Raw genomic sequence first — 19,621 nt, forward strand, 5'->3', positions numbered from 1 at the left:
TTTTAGATACGCTGAGTTTATGCGACCTCTTATACACATTTTTAAAAAAAGAGACGATTATGTACAAATAAAACACATTTTATTGACAGTTAACAACATTCAAATTAATTTAAAAATGTACAGGATGAATTACAATGTTAACAGGTCTCTTAGTCACATTTTAAAAACAAAAAAAGGACTTCACTAATTCTTGCTTAAAGAGGACCCACTGTGCTTCGTATTTTGAGTATTTCAGTCTATTAGAACAGCTTTGCATGCTTCATTTGAAATAATGCTTAGTGGACTTTACTGCAAGCCCTCAGATGGTCCAGAGCACCCAAAGTCCTTTCAACAGACTTCTTTCTGACCAACTGTCCTTTGCAAACAGAGGTTTTGAACAGCAGATGGTTCAAACAGCAAATAAAGATCTTATGCAGCAGCAGCAGCTAAAAACTGTCACAAATAAGGAAATGAGCATTTAGAGCAGTCTGAAGTCTGAGCTTTCTGCTCTCAGGATTACTTGGACTTGCTAACCTCAGTACTTCAAACTTGTTTAAGATGAGCACACCCCTTGTAAGAGTTATGTATATGACTGAGATAAAAACAGTGAAAGCATAACAGGTCCACTTTGAAGCCATTATTGAACACAATGAAAAGTTTCTGGTACTGATTAAACATACGCAGCATTTATAACACTGGATGAATTCATGTACAACTTTAACTGGTCTTTGCCAAGCATGTTAAAAAAAAGAAAGAAAAAGAAACACTTTCACAATGTGACATAAATAGATTCTTTGGTTTTCAATTATGGATGTTCAGGCTCACATAAAAACTTTGTTTCGGTTTTCACAAACCTCTCACACATGACTGTCTGTTTGACCTTCATGAACAGCAGCAAAAAACAAAAAAAGAAATCCCATAAATTGCACCGTATTTTGCCAGGTCACTGGGAAACTTCACGATGACCATAATTGTGACAGTAATTTTTTTTTAAATGGATGAAATATCACATTAAACGCATTGATTAGAATCCATGTTAAATTCACTGAAAACATTTTTGATCATAAGCAGTTGTTTGTGTGGAACTGCAGACTAACCCTCGAAGGCCATAATTAGCTGAAACGGTAAAGTTTGGGGAAATGGCAGATTTGTCAGTCATAAAAGTAAAAGTAAACCATAGCTGACAAATGTCTCAGGCAAAGAAAATATTGCCTTACAAAACTAATACATGTAAGTTCTGTAAAATCTGACATGGTAGGGAAGTAGATTTGTGAAATGTAGACATTGACTGAGCAATTCCAAGGAACTGTCCACATCCAAAAACGGAATTTCCACTTTTTTTCCTCATTCAAAGCATTTGCTGCAAATCTATATATGACCCCAAACAAAATCCTTAGTTTGAGCTGTGACAGGACTGATCGAGGCAGAACACTTTGCTTTGTATTTTCATACATTTGTGTTCTCTCCTCCGGTACAGGACATATCGCCTGCTCCATCACATGTAAAAACACTTTCCTGTTTTTTTTGATGTAGGCGAAGGCTCTTCACGTTATCCTTCATCTTGTGTAGTCAAACTTTCTAGTTTGGCTTTGGATGAGAAGATGGGGCTAATTTAATGAAAAAGAGGGCTTTGGTTGACGTTCTGTGTGCAGTACCTCTGTTCAGTTATAGCAGCTAGTGCCCACCTACACTTTGACTCTCTCCAGTCACCCAGTCAATGATAATAAATGACAAACTCATGACCATGAAGACAAATCCCAATGCAGCGAAGCATATGGCCTGCAGTAATAAAGGATAAGAAAACAACATGTGTATTAAGAACAGATAAAAGCTAATATATGGAGATTAACATGACCAAGAACAGTTAATACCATCTTTGATAGAGGAAGGATATACCTGAATCTTAGATCTTGACCGCAGGGGTTCCTGGTCTTCAGGAACAATTCGGATATAGAAAATTGCGGGTAGGATGAAAATGAGGCTGGGGGCAGATGTGGCTCCTGTAGATGATAGCACAGAATAAATAAGTGAGTTTATTTATTACACAGCAAAATCTCCAGTGTTAAATTAACACTAGAGAGTGTCTATATGGGTCCACACCTCTGAGTGTTAAATACAACACTGTTTTAAATTAACACTTTTGACAGTGTTATATGTTTAAAAGTAACCTAGTCAGTTTTGAAGATTAACAAAGACTAACACTCAGCAGTGCTGATTTTCTAACACTGGAATATTTCTAACATTTTGAGTTATTTTCCAGTGTTAGAAAATCAGCACTGCTCAGTGTTAGACTTTGTTAATCTTCAAAACTGACTAGGTTACTTTTAAACATATAACACTGTCAAAAGTGTTAATTTAACACTCAACAGTGTTGTATTTAACACTCAGAGGTGTGGACCCATATAGACACTCTCCAGTGTTAATTTAACACTGGAGATTTTGCTGTGTAGAAATAATTCATAGCATGATTTACAGATGATCTAGTCAGTATAATAAAAATATTTTACTAAACCTTTTTATACTCAACCATAAAACACATTTTTGTTCATAAAACAGCCAAGAATAAAAGGAAAATGACATCTGTTACAGTTATATGAAAAAGTCAGTTTGAATGTAGACTATGAAGTCCTGTAAAAAAAAAAATTATACTCTATGTACACTATGTTGTTTAATTTCACTGAGGTTAGTAGGCATTTATTTATGCATCCATATTTTAGATGGGTTGAGGTCTGCATTTTGACTGGGCCATTTTAGTTATTTCGGCTGTAGATTTCCTGGTGTGTTTGGAATCACTGTCGTGTTGCATGAGCCAATTTGGGCCAAGCCTTATTTGTCAGACAGATGGCCTCATATTTGATTCCAGAATTCTCTGGCATACAGAGAAGTTCATGGTTGGCCCAAATCATCACCCCTCCACCACCATGCTTGATAGTTGGTATGAGGTATTTGTGCTAATATGCTGTGTTTTTTTTTTGTTTTTCAAATACGGCACTGTGCATTATGGCCAGATAGCTCCATTTTAATCTCATCCATCCAAAGGACATTGTTCCAGGAGTCATTTGTTCCGACGCATGTCATGTTGTTATGTTCTTTAGAAAGAAGAAGCTTTCTTCTCGCAATTCTTCCAAATGATCAATATATACATATTTTTTCTATTTGTACTATCATGAACTTAGAGATTTATGATTTTAACCGAAGCTTGTAAAAAAAATCCCATATAGAGTCAAGAATAGCCCCAATTTCGGAACTGAGCAGCTGCATTTTTGCTGTGTAAACATACCAATAATGCCAAAGATGTCACGGATGGAGGGCACCAGGATAACAAGAAGATTGACCACGACCAGGAGACAAAAGGCAATGCCAATGTGTCTAACCCAGTGGAAAGGCTTGTCAGCGAAGAAGATCTGAAGCACGGCCTTGCGGATCTGCAGACAGTAAGAAAATGAAGAATAAGATCAGATGACAAATATTAAGACTGATAATCTTTTAAACCTGATTTAGGTTCATTGCTTTAAGTAGTATTAAATGAACAGCTATTAAGAAGCTGTTGGGTAAAGTCAACTTTATCCAAATCTTTTAATGGGTGTTTTCTCACATTTGCTAAAAAAAATAGTTTATTATGTTGAAAATCGAGACCTTAACATAGTTTAAAGTTTCAGGTTAAAGAGGGACATTCAGAAGTATTTTTCTACCTCTTTAACAAATAGTTAAAGGGTGGGTGAAATATGCTCAGCTGGATACTACTTTCATATTTGTATATTTAGTATTAAGCTAGCTTAACCTTTAAACTAGAACCAGCTAGCATGTTTTTGTGAAAAAACTTGGCATTACCTTTAGAGCTCACAACAAAAGCAGGCTCGTTGGTCACAGTAGTTCCCTGTTTAAACCACAACTTATCATTTTTGCAGTATGGTTTTTACGTAGTTAAGAAATAATAATACAACGTGTTAACTAGCAAGCTGTAGCTGTACAGTAGCTGATCCTGGTCACAATCCTTAAGCAAAGGCTTCAAAGATGTCACCCTCCCTTCATTTAGCTCGCTACTATGTCAGTCTCTATAATTTAACTCTAAAGGGCTTAGACTGCGCATTCTTAAAATTCCTACTAAAATGTTTTATTCCATTAAAAAATTGTCTGTCAAACAGTCAACTATTAATACTTCTTAAATTAGTTAAAGAAGGTTAAGTTAAAAAAAAGTCCTTATAGTCAATACACTCCTGAAAGTGAAAGAGTTGTTTTGGGTTTCATCGTTCTACTGTGGCACAGCACTGAAAGAGTCAAACTTTTTCAGTACATTAATTATTTTCATTTGGCAGAGCCAGTTATGTGATGCAGAGTCCACATTAGCAGTTATTGATTTGTGATGTTAGGATTTTATGGCTGAGATAGGAACACTGTTAGGAAGCATTACAGAAGTTGGGACTATAGACTGCTTAATGCTATGTGTCCTTGTGTTTACTATGAACTTGCAGCATAATTCTAACCTGTGTGAACCTGGGTAAAAATTGTCCAAAAATATTAAAGTTTTCTCAGGCCTATCTAACAGATAAGTTTAAAAATGAAATTCTTCAAAATAACTGTTGCCTTGGAGTGCCACTGGGCTCAATACTGGGCCCAGTATATTCAGGTCAGTATAATTTACTCACACAAGGAATCATGAATCACTTCTGCCTCACTCACATGATGCCAGTTATAACTGTTACATAGACAACAGACTTGAAAACCGATTTAATAAATAGCTACAGTATCTTTAGGTTCGTTCAGATGTCAAGGGTGATTATGTTTGTTGTTTGTTTTTACTTAGCCAATGGTCTGTATATTTCTTTAACAATTAACTAATGTAGAAAATAGTCAATTACCAGACTAATTGCTACCCTTCTGTTAGTTTTATTCAATTTTTTAAAATCTATATTACTGCATTTTTCTTTGTATAATACACAAAAACTCAAAAACTATCTCTCTGTGTGTGCATGTGCATATGTCTGTGTTTTTTTGGTCACCACCTAATCTGACACGATCAAGAGCTGAACAGCCAAACCTGACTTACAGGTAAAACTTATCATGTTACCTAGCAACTACCTAGCCACATATATAGATAGTATAAAATACGGATGTAGCTTCTAGGATAAAAAAAAGAAGCATATTTTGCAGAAGTGCATTAAGCCAATTTCTGATCTGAATGCCACCAGATGGCGATATATGTGGCTGCAAAAGACTTAGTCCTATAGTAGTCTATGGGAAAACTTCTATCTTGACCTGTGTAAAAACTTCCTGGTTCACTTTTTGGGCTCAGTCACTCATTATGGTCATATTGAATTTAAAAAAAAGTAAATCTTATTCAGACAGGGTTTCAAAATGGAGGATTATCTATTTATCTGTGAAGTTGTACAATCATTGGCTAAAAATTTGTCAATCATGCCATTACACATTTTTATATGTGGACCCACAGTCACACCCACTTTAATGTCCCTATAGCATCATATGAAAGCATATGGAAAGAATATGGAAAGTTAAGCCTTTTGCTCTCATAGTACATGTGCCCTTAAACAACATCTTGTATAAACATTCTTCTTCTCTTTTATGCAATTATTATCTTAAACTAATATCACTGATGTCTTACCGGGAAGAGAACCACAGGAACAGTCAGAGTTACAGCTACAAGCACAGCCAGGCGTACACAGAGGATCAAGACATCCAGTGGGTCCACGCGAATATAGGTGTGTAACAGCTCTGACTCCACAGCGCCTAGACACAGAGAAGCAGACAGCCTTTTATATACAGTATCTTGCGTGGTTTCCTTCTTTCACAATACTGTAAGTTAAATCTCACAACACTTCAAAGCAGAATAACAAAGTGACCATTCACTTGTATAGCCATGAAAGGTCACATCTTACCATAAAAAGTGAGGTAACCAAAAAGAGCTGTCAGCAGATACATGACAAACATGGCCAGGATGGAGATGTTAGCAACATTCTGCATGCGTTTCTTGGTGGCACTAGAGTAAAGCAAAACCGATAAATTACAATAATTTGTCTTGAAAACTTACAGTGTGAAGCAATAAAAAAATAAAAAATAAAAACTTACTTTCGGAGCTCAGTGTAGATTGGTAGCACTTCTGGGTGGCAGACAAAGGCAAAAGCCAAAATTGGGATGGTGTATGCCGTCTACAGCCAAAACACAGCAAAGGTCAGTAACACAGTTATGGTTGCTATATTCTTAACGCTGCTGTTGACATAACACACCTTAGTTTCGTTGACTTAATACACTCCGGTGCAAAAAATATAACGTGCTGTGCAAATCATTAAATAAAAATACACATGACACAGCAGGAAACTAGGCACAGGCACCGTGAAAATGTTTGTTCACTAACCTGTGGGTTCATGGTAAATAGCTTGGAATCACAGAAGCCATCTGCTGTAGAATCAACACTGTAATGCTCAGCAGCAGTTTTGTTATGATGATCATCTGCCAGTGGACATGGGATGTTGAATTTCTTGTATATCACCTGGGGAGACATGCTCATAGCTTAATCAAAGATAAATATTTAACAGAAGCGCGGTGGGTTATATTGTATGTATCTTTAATGTCTCACCGAAATGAGAAAAAACACCATACAGGAGAGCGAGAAACCGCTGGTATAGCCAAGGTAACCTGGATCGCAATAACAGCACAATGTTAACGTTATTCATGGTCTTAGACAGTAGAGAGAGAAAAGGAGGCAATAATGTCACTTTAATTTAATTAATGCAGGATATGAAAACAAGGCAGAACAAAGGATAGTGTAAACATGATGCAAGTAGGGGAAGATGAGTAGTAATACTAATAATTGCAAAAAAAGAAAAAGAAAATGTGCAACAGAATGAAAAACATACCAAGGTGTTTCATGAGTGCTAGAGGAAAGATGATGAGAACACTAACTATGATGATCAAGTAGTTTCCATTCAAGAACCACTCTCTAAGAGACAGCCAAAAGAACAGATGTCAAAAAAAAAATTAGTGTGTTCCTAAACAAAAATGAAACTGATTTATGTGACTCTAAGTTAGAAAATTGCTTTCACACTCACCCCGTGTTCTCCTGTTTACCGAAGAAAGCTTGAATAACCAGTGGGAGCTCAGACTTTACGATGAAGAGATAGCTTGACATAGCTGAAAAGAAACCAAAACAAACGTATTTTGCGTTCATATTTATATTTACCGGTATATATAGTTTTATGACCGGCGTCAGAGGTAAAGGAAATGGAAGGAAAATTTACGACATTACCTCCAATGTTATGTACTGTTATGATGACAGCAGCCAGCATTTTCCCTGGATGGCCAAAAGCCCGATTTCCAAGCTGCTCATAAGCCCGGATGCCTGAAAACACATAAACTCTGTGTATGCGTTCAAGCTATCAACATACAAATTGCTCTGTGGCTACATGCTTGGTAATTCTCTGCCTTACCCACAACTCCAGCACTTTTTAGCAGAAGATGAATTGAATATGCGGACAGAAGAGCAATGCAGACCAACAGGATTCTGAAACACATAAGACATTTACATTCTTTTAAAAAAAACATATTCACAAAACTATTCTGTTACTCTGAAGTTCTTGTGATTGTTGTCATTTTGTTTTTTAGTTGTTGTTTTTTCCCACTCACACAAGAGAGTTTGGCTTTGAGAGACTGACTCTCCAGTCAGCCGTTACCTCCCTTCCCCCTGCCACATAGCACAGGTCTGATCCAACCAGGCGTGTCTTGGATCTGATCAGTGGGGTCTATATTTAACCACTCAAGTCTGATTTAGAGAAGCCGCATGTGCATGAGCTCTAATGTACAATCTGACAGATCACAGTTTGCACATTAGAAGTTGTATGTAGCTGTTGATGTACACCGATAGGTCACGGACAGAAACATCAGTTATCCCCTTGCCATCACACAAACCTGCCCAAACACAAATAAACACAAAGAACAAGATGATACACACTGGTGAGGCTCTACTTCTGGCCTTATAAGGACCCTCTATTAAATATATCCCATCTGTATCTACTATTGCAAACTGTGACCTTACAGTGAAAGACAAACACAGTTTAAATAGAAAACAAAGAAACCATTCTCTAGAGAAAAGGAACAAAAATGATCTTTAAAATAAGAGAAAAGCAAAGACCGTTAGCTTCTAAGAAAAACTATTAACTCTCAGTCCTAAACAAAACGACTTCAGTTTGCAGAAACCTTAGCTGTGTCAGTCTATAGTTTATATGCCCAAATGCTCACATGATAAACAGCCCTGCTGTAGCCTCTAGGAGAGCACACATTCTACTTTACCCAGTTACTAAATATAAATCACAAGAAGCTGAAATCAATCTGCTGTAATTCAGTTTGCAAAAAAAAAAAGACACAATTTCAGCACATCAGTGTGAGCAAATACATTCTCCTATATGAGTGGAAACATACACACACACACACACACACACACACACACACACACACACACACGCACACACACGCACACACACGCACGCACGCGCGCGCGCGCATGCATAGTGACAAAGGGCACAAAGTTCAGCGAAAACTGGGGTTTTCTGTTTGGCTTGGAGACTCACATAAAAAGCAAGATCCCTGTGTTGGACATTGCATAAGCCAGTCCCAGGATCCCACTGCCCATTATGGCATTACTGAGGTTAAAGATGGACATGCCAAACGAAGTCTTTCCCTCGAACTGCAGCAAGAGGACAACAGAGGATGCCATTTGAGTTCACAGACAGAAATTACATAGTATTTACTGTATTTCAGTTTACTAAAACAAAGAAGCACTCACATCTGTAAAGTGGGTTTCTTTCTTTGCACCAGGTTTATGTGGGAGAAACTCCTCCTGCTCGGCCAAGGCATCGATTGGGTCAAACCTGCAACCAAAGATTAAAAGTGAGCTAAAACTAGGAAGTAGAATGAGCTTAAAAAGCTGTAAAACACTCACATTTGGTAGACGAAATTTAGAACGTCCCTGAGTTTAATTTTGACCCGATTGGTGTGATAAGATACACCCAATCAGTCCCTAAGTCTTACCCATCGTCTTTGCTGTGTCCGTTCATCTTCTGAAGCTCCATTTTGGTTGGGTTGGTTGATGTAATTGCTGAAATAAAAAAAGAGCAGTTTTCAGACTTTTAAATAGACATATTCACATAAAAAGTATTTGCCTAAATTTGGAAATATTCATGCTAGCAGAGGGTATGATGACAACTCTAGTTGTTTTTACTCTGCATACATAACATTCCAACATGGTCCATGCACCAGGCTTCTCAACTTTCCATTATTTATGAAAAAACAAAAATGTGCAGGTTGACCTCGTCGTGTGCTTTTGTACATTGCGCCTTATACATTTTCTATGATATATGTTGAAGTTGTTAGATTTAATTCTGGCTTCCTAAAGCAGACTTTGTTGGTGTTGTTTAATTGTATGGTCGTTTTCTGGAGGGAAGATATGGTTCCTTAAAAAAACCCCCAAAAAACCCCAAAAATAACTGAGAATGAAGGAGTTGCTTGGGAATGTACTTTTAAAGAGAAACGACTAGATTGTTGTTCTTGCAAAGGACAAGAAAAACTTAACAAAAATCCTTGTAAACTCTTAATTTGAAGTTCTCCTTCCTACATAATATATATAGATAAAGATAAATAAATGACAGCTAAGTTGATTCACAAAATAAAATTCCCGGGAATCTGGCGGTTTCACGTAGGGCGCCATTCAATTTTATCCTTGTGTGTAATTAAAGGCTTTAAATAACAAATGTTGTTGTAGGACTTATGTTGCTCTAATCTGCCATGAGCCACACAAAGCTGGCATGGAGACACTGCACTGGAAATTAGCGTAGGTCTGTGCTCCTGCCACAGGGTCATGAGATACTTCTCCTCTCTTTCAGCCAAACTGCCCTCAGGGTTTTCACATCTGACCCCTAAGGTCAGTCTTGCGCTACATTTTGCCATTCCTTAAGAGTTTCACACAAAACTGGAATTTCACATGTCCTACGCTCTGCACTGAAAAGGCCTGTAAACGTGTAATAAACCATACACCTCTGAGCTTGATAGCAGTGGGCAACTGAGATAAACAAAGGACTGCTGTGTAAATGGCGCTTTTTAGTCTAAATACAGAGTAGCTCTTTCCCTGCTCATTGGCCTCAAGTCAGCTTTGGTTTGAGCAACTTTCTTTAGCCACATACCCACTAACTTTCCCATGGCCCATAGCCAACACACACAACCAACAAACCAACGACTAAATGTCAGGGACAGGCTTTCAAATGGTGGGGGAAACCAGCTGTTCAATTTCTGGTATCTTCCCTTAACAAAAATTTGTCTAAATTAGTTCATGACTTACCACAAAAATACATTTTTAACTCAAAATTTAAAGACTTTTTTTTTTAAGTTGCAACAAGCCTTGTTGCAAAAGAGTGTGTGAAACCCAGCGCACCAGCTGCTTGTTCAACATTTTAGTTTTCACTGGCCCTCAGAGCAGCTTTTCCACAGAGTGGGGAAAAAGCTTATAACAAGAAAAAAATACTTCTGAGTTTTTTGTCCTAATTTTTATTTTACACCCAAGCTTCTCCTCTGCAGGGAGTTCATCTTTTAGTAATTACTAAATATGTTTAACTGATACATGAACCCATCTATGGACAACCTTTATGATGAGAAAAATCAAAACATATCAGGTTAAACATGATCATACATATATATTACTGTATCTTAGTATCCAGCAGTGCTACCACATGGCTTTTGTCTGATGCAAGACCAGCTCACTATTGACAGTTAGCCCTTCCCTTCTGTACAAGGAACTCACTTAAAGGACACGCATTTGTGCTCCAACTCACCCTTGCGATTCCCACAGAAAGCTAGGTTTCTTTTCTGAATATTAACAGAATAAATCCTTGTGTAGATTCATTCAATTTTCAGACTTCTAGTGGTTCTATGTAGCTTTGTTCTTAGGAGTCTCACCAAATCTTCTTGATAGTAAGGAGAGGAGAGAGTGAGAGAGATTAGTCAGGCTGGGAGGGAGAGCTGCAGGAAATGGGAACACCCATACTTAACCCTTTGTTAAACCAGCAACACAGGTACTGCTGACGTTGGAGAGGCTTTGTAGGGATCCTCTCACCAGGTGGTTGCAGTGGAAAGGTGTGAACAATAGTGGGTATAGCAAGGCAATAAATCACATGTGAATTTCACAGAAAGTCAGTACTTCAAACCTTCCACTAATCCCACATACTCATTATTCAGAAGGGCTTCTGGTCTTTAAACAAAAGCTCAGCCGTGTTATTGCAGAGTATGCAAGCAGAAAGGTGGGTGTCATCTCTGATGGGTTTTATTATAGCTTTAATAGATATTCACTAACAGTTTTCCTCCCCTCTGGAAGTCATGCAGATTGTAATTAGCTTAGGAGATAAGTGCTTATTTAAGACTGATCACATGTGGCGGTGCTTAAGAGTGGATTTGTTGTGTGTGCGCTTGATTGAAAACAAACCCTGAGACCTGAATTCAAGCGTTACCGGAAAAGAGCACGTCATTAAAACATGACACATTTACAGATCTTTCAAAGGTTCTCACACACTTCAAACACCTCAGAACGGCGAATATTTTCATTTTGATCAATAACAGAAGACATCCCTGTCATTTATACATGTATGCAGTGATCAGCAAATTTACTGGATCACCACCAAATGGAAGGTTCATAAGAAAGCTAACCTAAACTAAAACGTAAAGACAAATGTGTTTCTGTAATGTGTTAATCCACCTGTATGCACAAGCTCTAAGATCTAAATCATATATTTAATGCTAAAATTCCATTATTGCTGTTATTAGTGAATTTTCAAGCTGAAAAGTAGTATGCTTTTTTTTGTTGATTTTTATTTTTTATTTTAGTAAAAATGCCAAACTGCAGTTATTTATTCACATTCCCGAAGAGATAAAATTATGTGGTTTAATATTGCTTGCTTGGTTGATTAAGTTCAGACTTTTCAGAGAAGTCCAATGTGCCGGCTCAAATTTGGGTATAAAAATGTGAATTCAGTTTGTTATATTCTTGATAAATAGCACTATAACTTCTTAGTTTTAAGGAGATTTTTGAGAGATTTCTAAAAAATGTTTTTATGACAGGCGGTCTAATACATTTGTTAAGCACTCTATGTCACCTAAATGAAGTAATGTAAACATATTTTGAATGTGGTCTAGGTGTTAGAAATGTCATCTCCTAAGAACTGTTTCAGTTGGTTGATAAGATTCAATGTAACTGGCATATAAGCTTTACACAAAGAAACACCCACATTTCTTTATCTCACCATGACACACACATGTTGGAACATATCTGTTATATAAGTTCATATCTTCTGATGATGCACACTGCTTTGTTTTAACATCTCTGAATGACTTGTTTTTTGCATATTAAGAAAGCTGGATAAAACAGACAAGGTCACTACTTTTTAGAGTAAAGAGCGGGTTAGAAGATCAGAACAGTAAACGAAAGCAATGAATTTGCGTACAAATACAGTGAGTGTTATCTTTGTAGTGAACAGAGCAACTACTATATTTGATGTAGAAAATGCTCCGTGAGGTGACATTCTGTGCTGGTAAAATCATGCCCTGACCATTTAACTTTGTTTCTTGGGACAAAAAGTCAAGCAAGCATCTGCAGCCGAGATGATCTCTCATTTCATCTAGTCATTTAAATTTCCTCTGTGCTGTGACAACGACCAACATGTGCGCAGATGACAATAGAGATACAACCTATAAGGGTTAAAGCAGAAATGTGCAAATGTTATTTGTTTTCTTGTTTCTGTAATGAATACTAATAGTCACCAGTAGCTATAACAGCAATTTGCTAGACATCTTTTGCCGTCTTGGAATGGGAAGTCGTGCAGCTCACGTCTCCAGTCTTTGTACTCACCTAATTACAGTTAGAAGGAAGATGAATGTATTCTGTCCAGAAAAAAGTAACAGGATAAAAGTTCAAACTTCCTTGGTTCAAGTCCAAAAGCAGCTTTTCACAAGGTCATGAGCTCCTCTTTGGCTCTAAGAGCAGAGGGGGGAAAAAATGGGGGAAGGAGCAACATTGCAAATGCGCGCGTAAAGAAATTTCCTCTTCTCAGGAGCCAAGGCACTCCCACACTGATCAGGGTATGTGCTGTTACTTTATGGAGCATTTGGACATTGATACTTTCTGTTCTACTTCTTTTTTTTTTTTTAAACCTAGAAGTAATATTTCTACTGTGAACCCTAAAACTGATTGGTAAAAATACATCTGATACCAATTTAAACACTCCACTTCCTGGCCTGCATAACAGTTGTTGTAATACGGTCATGCAGCTGGTAGTGTGAATAACACGTGCTTCTGTGGAAAGTTACATTTCATTTCAGCAATGCATCTACTCACTACTGTTGCCATCTAGTGGGTAAAAACATATTTTTTAATGTTAGGAGAGTCAAGAGTCAGGGGAAAGTAAAGAGATCTGGAGAACATGCAAACTTCACACAGAAGAAATTTGAATCCAGGACCTTCTTGCTGTGAGGTAACAGTGCTAACCACCAACCTAAGTGCACAAAAAAATTATAACTAACATCTTAAAAACGCATACATATTATGTGACACAGAAACTAAAATGGTGTTTATACACAGGCCTGTCGGACTACGACTTTCATCTTTCATTAATTAATACAAAAAGGTAAAAGGTCCTTTAGCCCAAAGGTAATGTGCTCTAATAGTTTGTTTGGTGCAACAAACTGTAAAAAACAAAAAAACAAAACAAAAAGCAGTAGCAGAACTATTTTTGTAATAATATATAAAGAAGGAAAGTTAATAATCCTGAAATTGTTGAAGCTGAAGCTTAAAAAAAAGCAACAAACCCAGCAATGAGAAGCCATAAGCCAGAGTCAGCACACCCATCGTGCCAGTCCCAAGCCTGGATAAGTGGGAAGGGCTGCGTCAGGAAGGGCATCCAGCGTAAGAGTTTTGCCATACCCAAGATGTGGATCATCAATAAGACTTCCACAACATTACCATAACAGTGCTGTTGACCAGCGGGTGCCAATGGCCAAAGATAGAAGAGTGTGGGGGAAGGAGTGTTCAGAGATAGCAAGAGAGACATAGGACTGTGGTGTTAGAAGAGCTTGTTAGGAATAGGGTGAGATGGAGGCAAAAGACCCAGCCTAAAAGGAAGAAAACATCTAATTACCCCAAATGTTTCACTAACCAAGTGAATGTGAATAAGCAGAACCTTTAATCAACAAATCTAATCTGCTCACTTATTTCAGCGTTTAGAACAAATGGAACCAAATTCAAAGTAATATAAAACTACTGTGTTTTATTATTTTGATATGAAAAAGAAAAATACAACAACTACAACATACAACTATGACAAATGTTAAAACAATTGTTGCTGAAACTGATGGACCTTAATGTAAACATGTCACTTTGCTTTGTCAACCCATGCAAAGAAATTGCATCGAGCCTCAGGGTTGGACGCATGTCCCTGAGGACGTGCACACACAAAAAACTGTTTGCCCATGTTTGGCCCCTCCTTTTTTACAGTACGAAGAACACATGGTTCTTCGTGGACCTTACAGCACGGTGGGGCAGGTGGTCCACGAAGCACCGACTTCCAAAACACTGACGATGTCCCTTTCTTTGCATCTGACTGCGTAACAGTGGGCTGAGGGATTGAATGTTCTGTGTTCATATGTTGGTCAGTATCAGCTGTGGAGCACTGCTGTGATGAACCGTCAGAGATAAGCTCAGGACCTTCAGATTTGGTGTCTGCGACAGAGAACACTTCTTCAGTTATGGGTGGTTTGGCAGCTTCATCCAGATTTAGTGGTTTTTCACACTGGTTAACGTTTTTGGTTTTAAAAAAGGCAAGGAGGTTGCCCTTAGGCTTTGAAGAAGCATTTACCGTCTTAGTCTTTTTTCCCTTTGGGGCAACCAAGTCAGATGTCAATGAACGTTTTTTAACAGAGATGTTTGCAGCTCCAGAAGGATTTAAATTTTCTCTCCTTTCCTCCTCTTCTTGAGAACCAGGCAAAGTATTTTTCTGCTCAGATTGGGCTGATTTTTGGTCCACCTTAACGAGGAAGCGTGAGAGTTTCTGCTGTTTACCTGCAAACTCTGGCAGGTAGCGAGTACAGAAGGGGGGAGGCTTTGGGCTAGAAATGAGTGAACAGCTCAGCTGCCCCCAGACAGGGCAGTGGTCTGAACCCTCCACCTCTGGCATGATGTCGGCTCCCACGAACTGCTCCTTGGCAAGCTGGCAGTCAGCAAATATGTAGTCAATGCGTGTTCCATAGTTGGTCTGCCGAGCTCCAGTGAGAGTAGACCAGCATGTAAAGGCGTTGATGCGAGTTGGGTGGAAAAAGCGAAAGGTATCCACAAATTTCCCACCGTGGAGTGGATCTGTTTCTTCGCATTCTTTGTCATGTTCCTCCTCATCGCTCCCTTCTTCCTGTTTGTCACTGTACAAAAAGCCATTCAGCCATTTCCTCCCAGGGTTTTCGCCAAAATCATCCTAAATAATGAAAGTTTCATTATTATGGATAATAATGTAGGAACATCTGTCATTTTATGTAATATTATTTCAATCCTCTACATTAAGGTCACTTGTTGATCATTGCTTTCTTGCTGAGACAGATTCCACTCCTGTGTCTGTTCATTAAATAGGAAGCTGTAGGTAGAAGTCATTTTTCATGTAGCATATAAGGTTTGGGGGAGGGGTTTCCCCACTTCCTGTTTTTGTGTAATTTAATACATTAATGAAAATGTAAACCCCATGAAATAATAGCAACAGAACCACCTTTGGCAGCAGTAACTTGAAATAATCCTTTCATGTATGGCTTTATTAGTCTCTCACATTGCTGTAGAGGAATTTTGGCCCACTCATATTTACAGTATTGCTTTAATTCATTGAGGTTTGTGCGGATTCATTCATGCAGAGCTGTGTTAAAAATCACACCACAGCAATTAAATTAGGTTGAGATCTGGACTTTGGGCCACTGAAATGGCTCAATTTTCTTTCTTTTTCAGCCATTATGTTGTAAATTTGTTGCTATGCTTGGGATCACAGCCCTGTTACATGCCCCAATTTCTGCCAAGCTTTCGCTGTCAGATGTGTGGCCTTGCATTTGACTCTGGCATACACTGGTATAGAGGGGAGTTCATGGCAACTCAATGACAGGTGCACAGATTCTATGGCTGCTAAAAAGCCCAAATCATCACCCCTCCACCACCACACTGATGACAGCTGGCGTGAGGTGTTTTTGCTGATATGCTGTATTTGGTTTTCTCCACATATGGTGCTGAAGGACACGTTTCAGAAGCCTTATACTTTGTTCAGAACTATTACATAAACCCATGTTATGCTGTTAAGTTGTTTTTTTTAGAGAGAGAATAGGATTTCTCTTGTAAACTCTTCCAAAAAAGACACACTTGTTCAGTCTTCTTCTAATTCTATTGTCAAGAATTTTAACAACCCAACTAAAGCCTGTAGAGTGTCGCTCATGGGTTTTTACAAATTCTTTGAGCTTTACAAGCGATTGAATTTACTGGAATGGCCATTCCTGGGAAACCTGAGCCATTGTGTAAACACCTGAAGGCCCCAGACGAAACAATTTTCCACAATATGTGCTTTGATAGAGCAGGACGAACCTTCTGATTAATCATTGTTCAAGAAGCTGGCTGCTATTCCCCCTCTTAAATCCTATGGAAGCAGTAAGGCTGTTCTTAGTTTTTCACAGGATTCTAGATATTTAAAAAGTCTATATACTACTATATACATGTATGTAGAGTGTGCGGTGTCGCTCATATATACATATACACATATTATATGTGTGTGTATGTATATATATATATATATATATATATATATATATATATATATATATATATATATACATACACACACATATTATATGTGTGTGTATGTATATATATATATATATATACACATACACACACATATAATATGTGTGTGTATGTATATATATATATATATATATATATATATATATATATATATATATATACATACACACACATATTATATGTGTGTGTATATATATATATATATATATATATATATATATATATATATATATATATATATATATATATATATATATACACACACACACACACATATAATATGTGTGTATATATATATATATATACACACACACATATAATATGTGTGTATATATATATATACACACACACACACACACACACACAATATGTATGTATATACATACATACATATATGTATATACATACACACACACACACACATATATATACACACACACACACACACATATATATATATACATACACACACACACACACACACACACACACACATATATATATATACACACACACACACACATATATACATATATATATATATATATATATAATGGATTGGATTTATATAGCGCTTTTTAAGGCACCCAAAGCGCTTTACAATTCCACTATTCATTCACTCTCACATTCACACACTGGTGGAGGCAGCTACAGTTGTAGCCACAGCTGCCCTGGGGCAGACTGACAGAAGCGAGGCTGCCATATCGCGCCATCATATCGCGACCAGTAGGCGGGAGGGTAAAGTGTCTTGCCCAAGGACACAACGACCAGGACAGAGAGCCCGGGATTGAACCGGCGACCTTCCGGTTACAGATGCGCCCTCTGAGCCCCGGTCGCCCCGCCGAAAATATACATATTATATGTGTATATATATATATATATATATATATATATATATATACACATATACACACACACATACATATATACACACACATATCTATACACACACACACACACACACACACACACATACATACATATACACACGCACATATATATACATACATATACACACGCACATATATATACACATACACATATATGTTATATTGGTATTTTACTTACAATTTCACTAGGGTCACAGTGATCTATTGGTCTATGAGATGTATTTATGTCTCCTAAAACAATCACATGGCTGGAAAACAGAACATAAAAAAGCTTAACTCATTATCTATATACATTTGTAGAATTTAAAGAACAATTTTAAATAATTTCTCAAATGTGTGATAAATAAAATATTTCTCATCATCATCATTGCTGTCCAAGAATTGAGATTTTATCAGAATATATATAAATGTTATTAAATTAAAGCTATGTAACCATGAACACAGAAGCAGCTATTTTCTAATATACTGTTTTATTTATACTAACTTACAATTCAATAAAATTGTAAACACCAGATAGTGTTTAGCCTCATTTTACATACAGCAAAACATGTGGCCCACTGCCAAAACTCAAAGACGTAATGATTTACTGGAAGAGCTGCGTTGTTCAAAATTAGCACAGTGCCTTAGAAAAACATCTGTGGCGAAACCAGGATACACCTGCATCTCTTGTAACGACAATGTTTTGCTCAGCCAGTGAAACATTATGAATTTCTCACCTTCCATCTTTCAGCACAGCTTCAGCTCGACTCTGAAGTAAGTTGTAGAACTGTAGTTTGAACCGCTTTCGCTCTGGCTTTTCTGGGTCAGCCCTCGGACAGTATACGTTAATAACAGTAAGGGTTTTCTCTTTATCCTGACATCTGTTGGGATAAAATAAAACTCAGTCAATAAAAGGCAAGCACAAAGTGGGATTCCCCCACTAACTGAGAAGAATTGAGAATTTTGAGGAGAGAAACATAAAAATTGCTGATTATTTGTTTTCAAGTGCCACATGTAAACAGATAAATATGCCATGCAGCACACTTAAAACAGGAGCCTTAACATATGATATTTCCTCTCACTTTATTTTGTGTTGTGTGATTACAGCACGGCCTTCATTGTCCAACAGCTGCAACTCCTCACTTGAAAACTCAGTATGGTCACCATAGCATCCAACAGCATCTTTGTGGTTGACCAGCAGACCTGTGAGGCCCTCCTCAGCAGCAAATGGAGTGGCCCTGTCCTTACAGTAGGTGGCAACACCTGTGCACAGCGGCAATGTGAGGTGAATTGGGTGTAATGCAGTTTTACGAGGAAATTTTTCAGTAAAGTATAAATGTGGCATTATATTTTAGAAGACTGCACTTTCTTGAATGTTGGCACTTAATATAACTGGATGATAATACACGAAAAAAAACAAACACTTTCAAGGCTCACAGACGCAAAATGAACTGTTATATAACTTTGTATTGAACCTGAGTAGCCACTGCGCCCTCGGCTGTAGCTGAAATAGGAGTTGTATCCGTCAACAATAGCAATCCTTTCATCTAGCAAGTCTCCTGTGGAGGAGAAAGTAGGGGTTAACGTTTTTATTTTCATACAGTTTCATTCTAACTGTGGCGCCTTGCACGATGACAGCTCCCGCGTTTTCAAACCAGCTATTGCTAATCACTTACGCGTCACTTTTGTCTCCTGAATACAAATAACATCTGCGTCCAGGGAATCAAGAGCCTTTTTTATGCCGCCTCTGAAGGCCCTAATGCCGTTTATGTTCCAAGTAACGACCTTCATTTTGTAGCACTGCAACTGGCTGGAGCGGACACACCGCTCCAAACAGCCACAATAATGTGCACATCCGGAAGAAAAGCGGAAGGCAAGAACGGTACGACCGGAAGTGTTTTCACTCACTGAT

The 19,621-nt window shown here is 37.7% G+C and overlaps 2 protein-coding genes across 3 annotated transcripts; both read right to left on the reverse strand.

Annotated features, from left to right (window-relative positions):
• Positions 1–246: 246 nt before the first annotated feature.
• On the reverse strand, positions 247–18,486 carry LOC146645304 (sodium-coupled neutral amino acid transporter 3-like). 2 transcript variants are annotated; one of them, XM_085394502.1, is made up of 17 exons: positions 18,447–18,486; positions 17,909–17,978; positions 9,019–9,085; positions 8,774–8,858; positions 8,559–8,674; positions 7,422–7,495; positions 7,241–7,333; positions 7,044–7,125; positions 6,852–6,934; positions 6,572–6,630; positions 6,350–6,484; positions 6,064–6,143; positions 5,874–5,974; positions 5,600–5,724; positions 3,260–3,404; positions 1,876–1,979; positions 247–1,758 (listed from the first exon to the last, which is right to left on the reverse strand). In XM_085394502.1, the coding sequence occupies exons 3-17, from the start codon at positions 9,057–9,059 to the stop codon at positions 1,654–1,656; spliced, it is 1,428 nt and encodes a 475-aa protein (XP_085250628.1). In that variant the 5' UTR covers positions 9,060–9,085; positions 17,909–17,978; positions 18,447–18,486; the 3' UTR covers positions 247–1,653. The 2 variants fall into 2 exon arrangements, with proteins under 2 accessions (XP_085250628.1, XP_085250626.1); XM_085394500.1 differs by lacking the exons at positions 17,909–17,978; positions 18,447–18,486 and adding an exon at positions 10,812–10,964.
• apex2 (APEX nuclease (apurinic/apyrimidinic endonuclease) 2) lies at positions 14,272–19,578 on the reverse strand. Its single transcript, XM_085394499.1, has 6 exons — positions 19,386–19,578; positions 19,185–19,268; positions 18,792–18,972; positions 18,447–18,590; positions 17,909–17,978; positions 14,272–15,488 (listed from the first exon to the last, which is right to left on the reverse strand). Exons 1-6 carry the CDS (start codon positions 19,498–19,500, stop codon positions 14,397–14,399), a joined length of 1,686 nt encoding a protein of 561 aa, XP_085250625.1. The 5' UTR covers positions 19,501–19,578; the 3' UTR covers positions 14,272–14,396.
• Positions 19,579–19,621: the final 43 nt, after the last annotated feature.

The sequence above is a fragment of the Rhamphochromis longiceps genome, linkage group LG20 (genome assembly GCF_057381845.1).
Source record: "Rhamphochromis longiceps isolate RC_006_pf linkage group LG20, R_longiceps_female_GT1.1, whole genome shotgun sequence".
NCBI lineage: Eukaryota > Metazoa > Chordata > Actinopteri > Cichliformes > Cichlidae > Rhamphochromis > Rhamphochromis longiceps.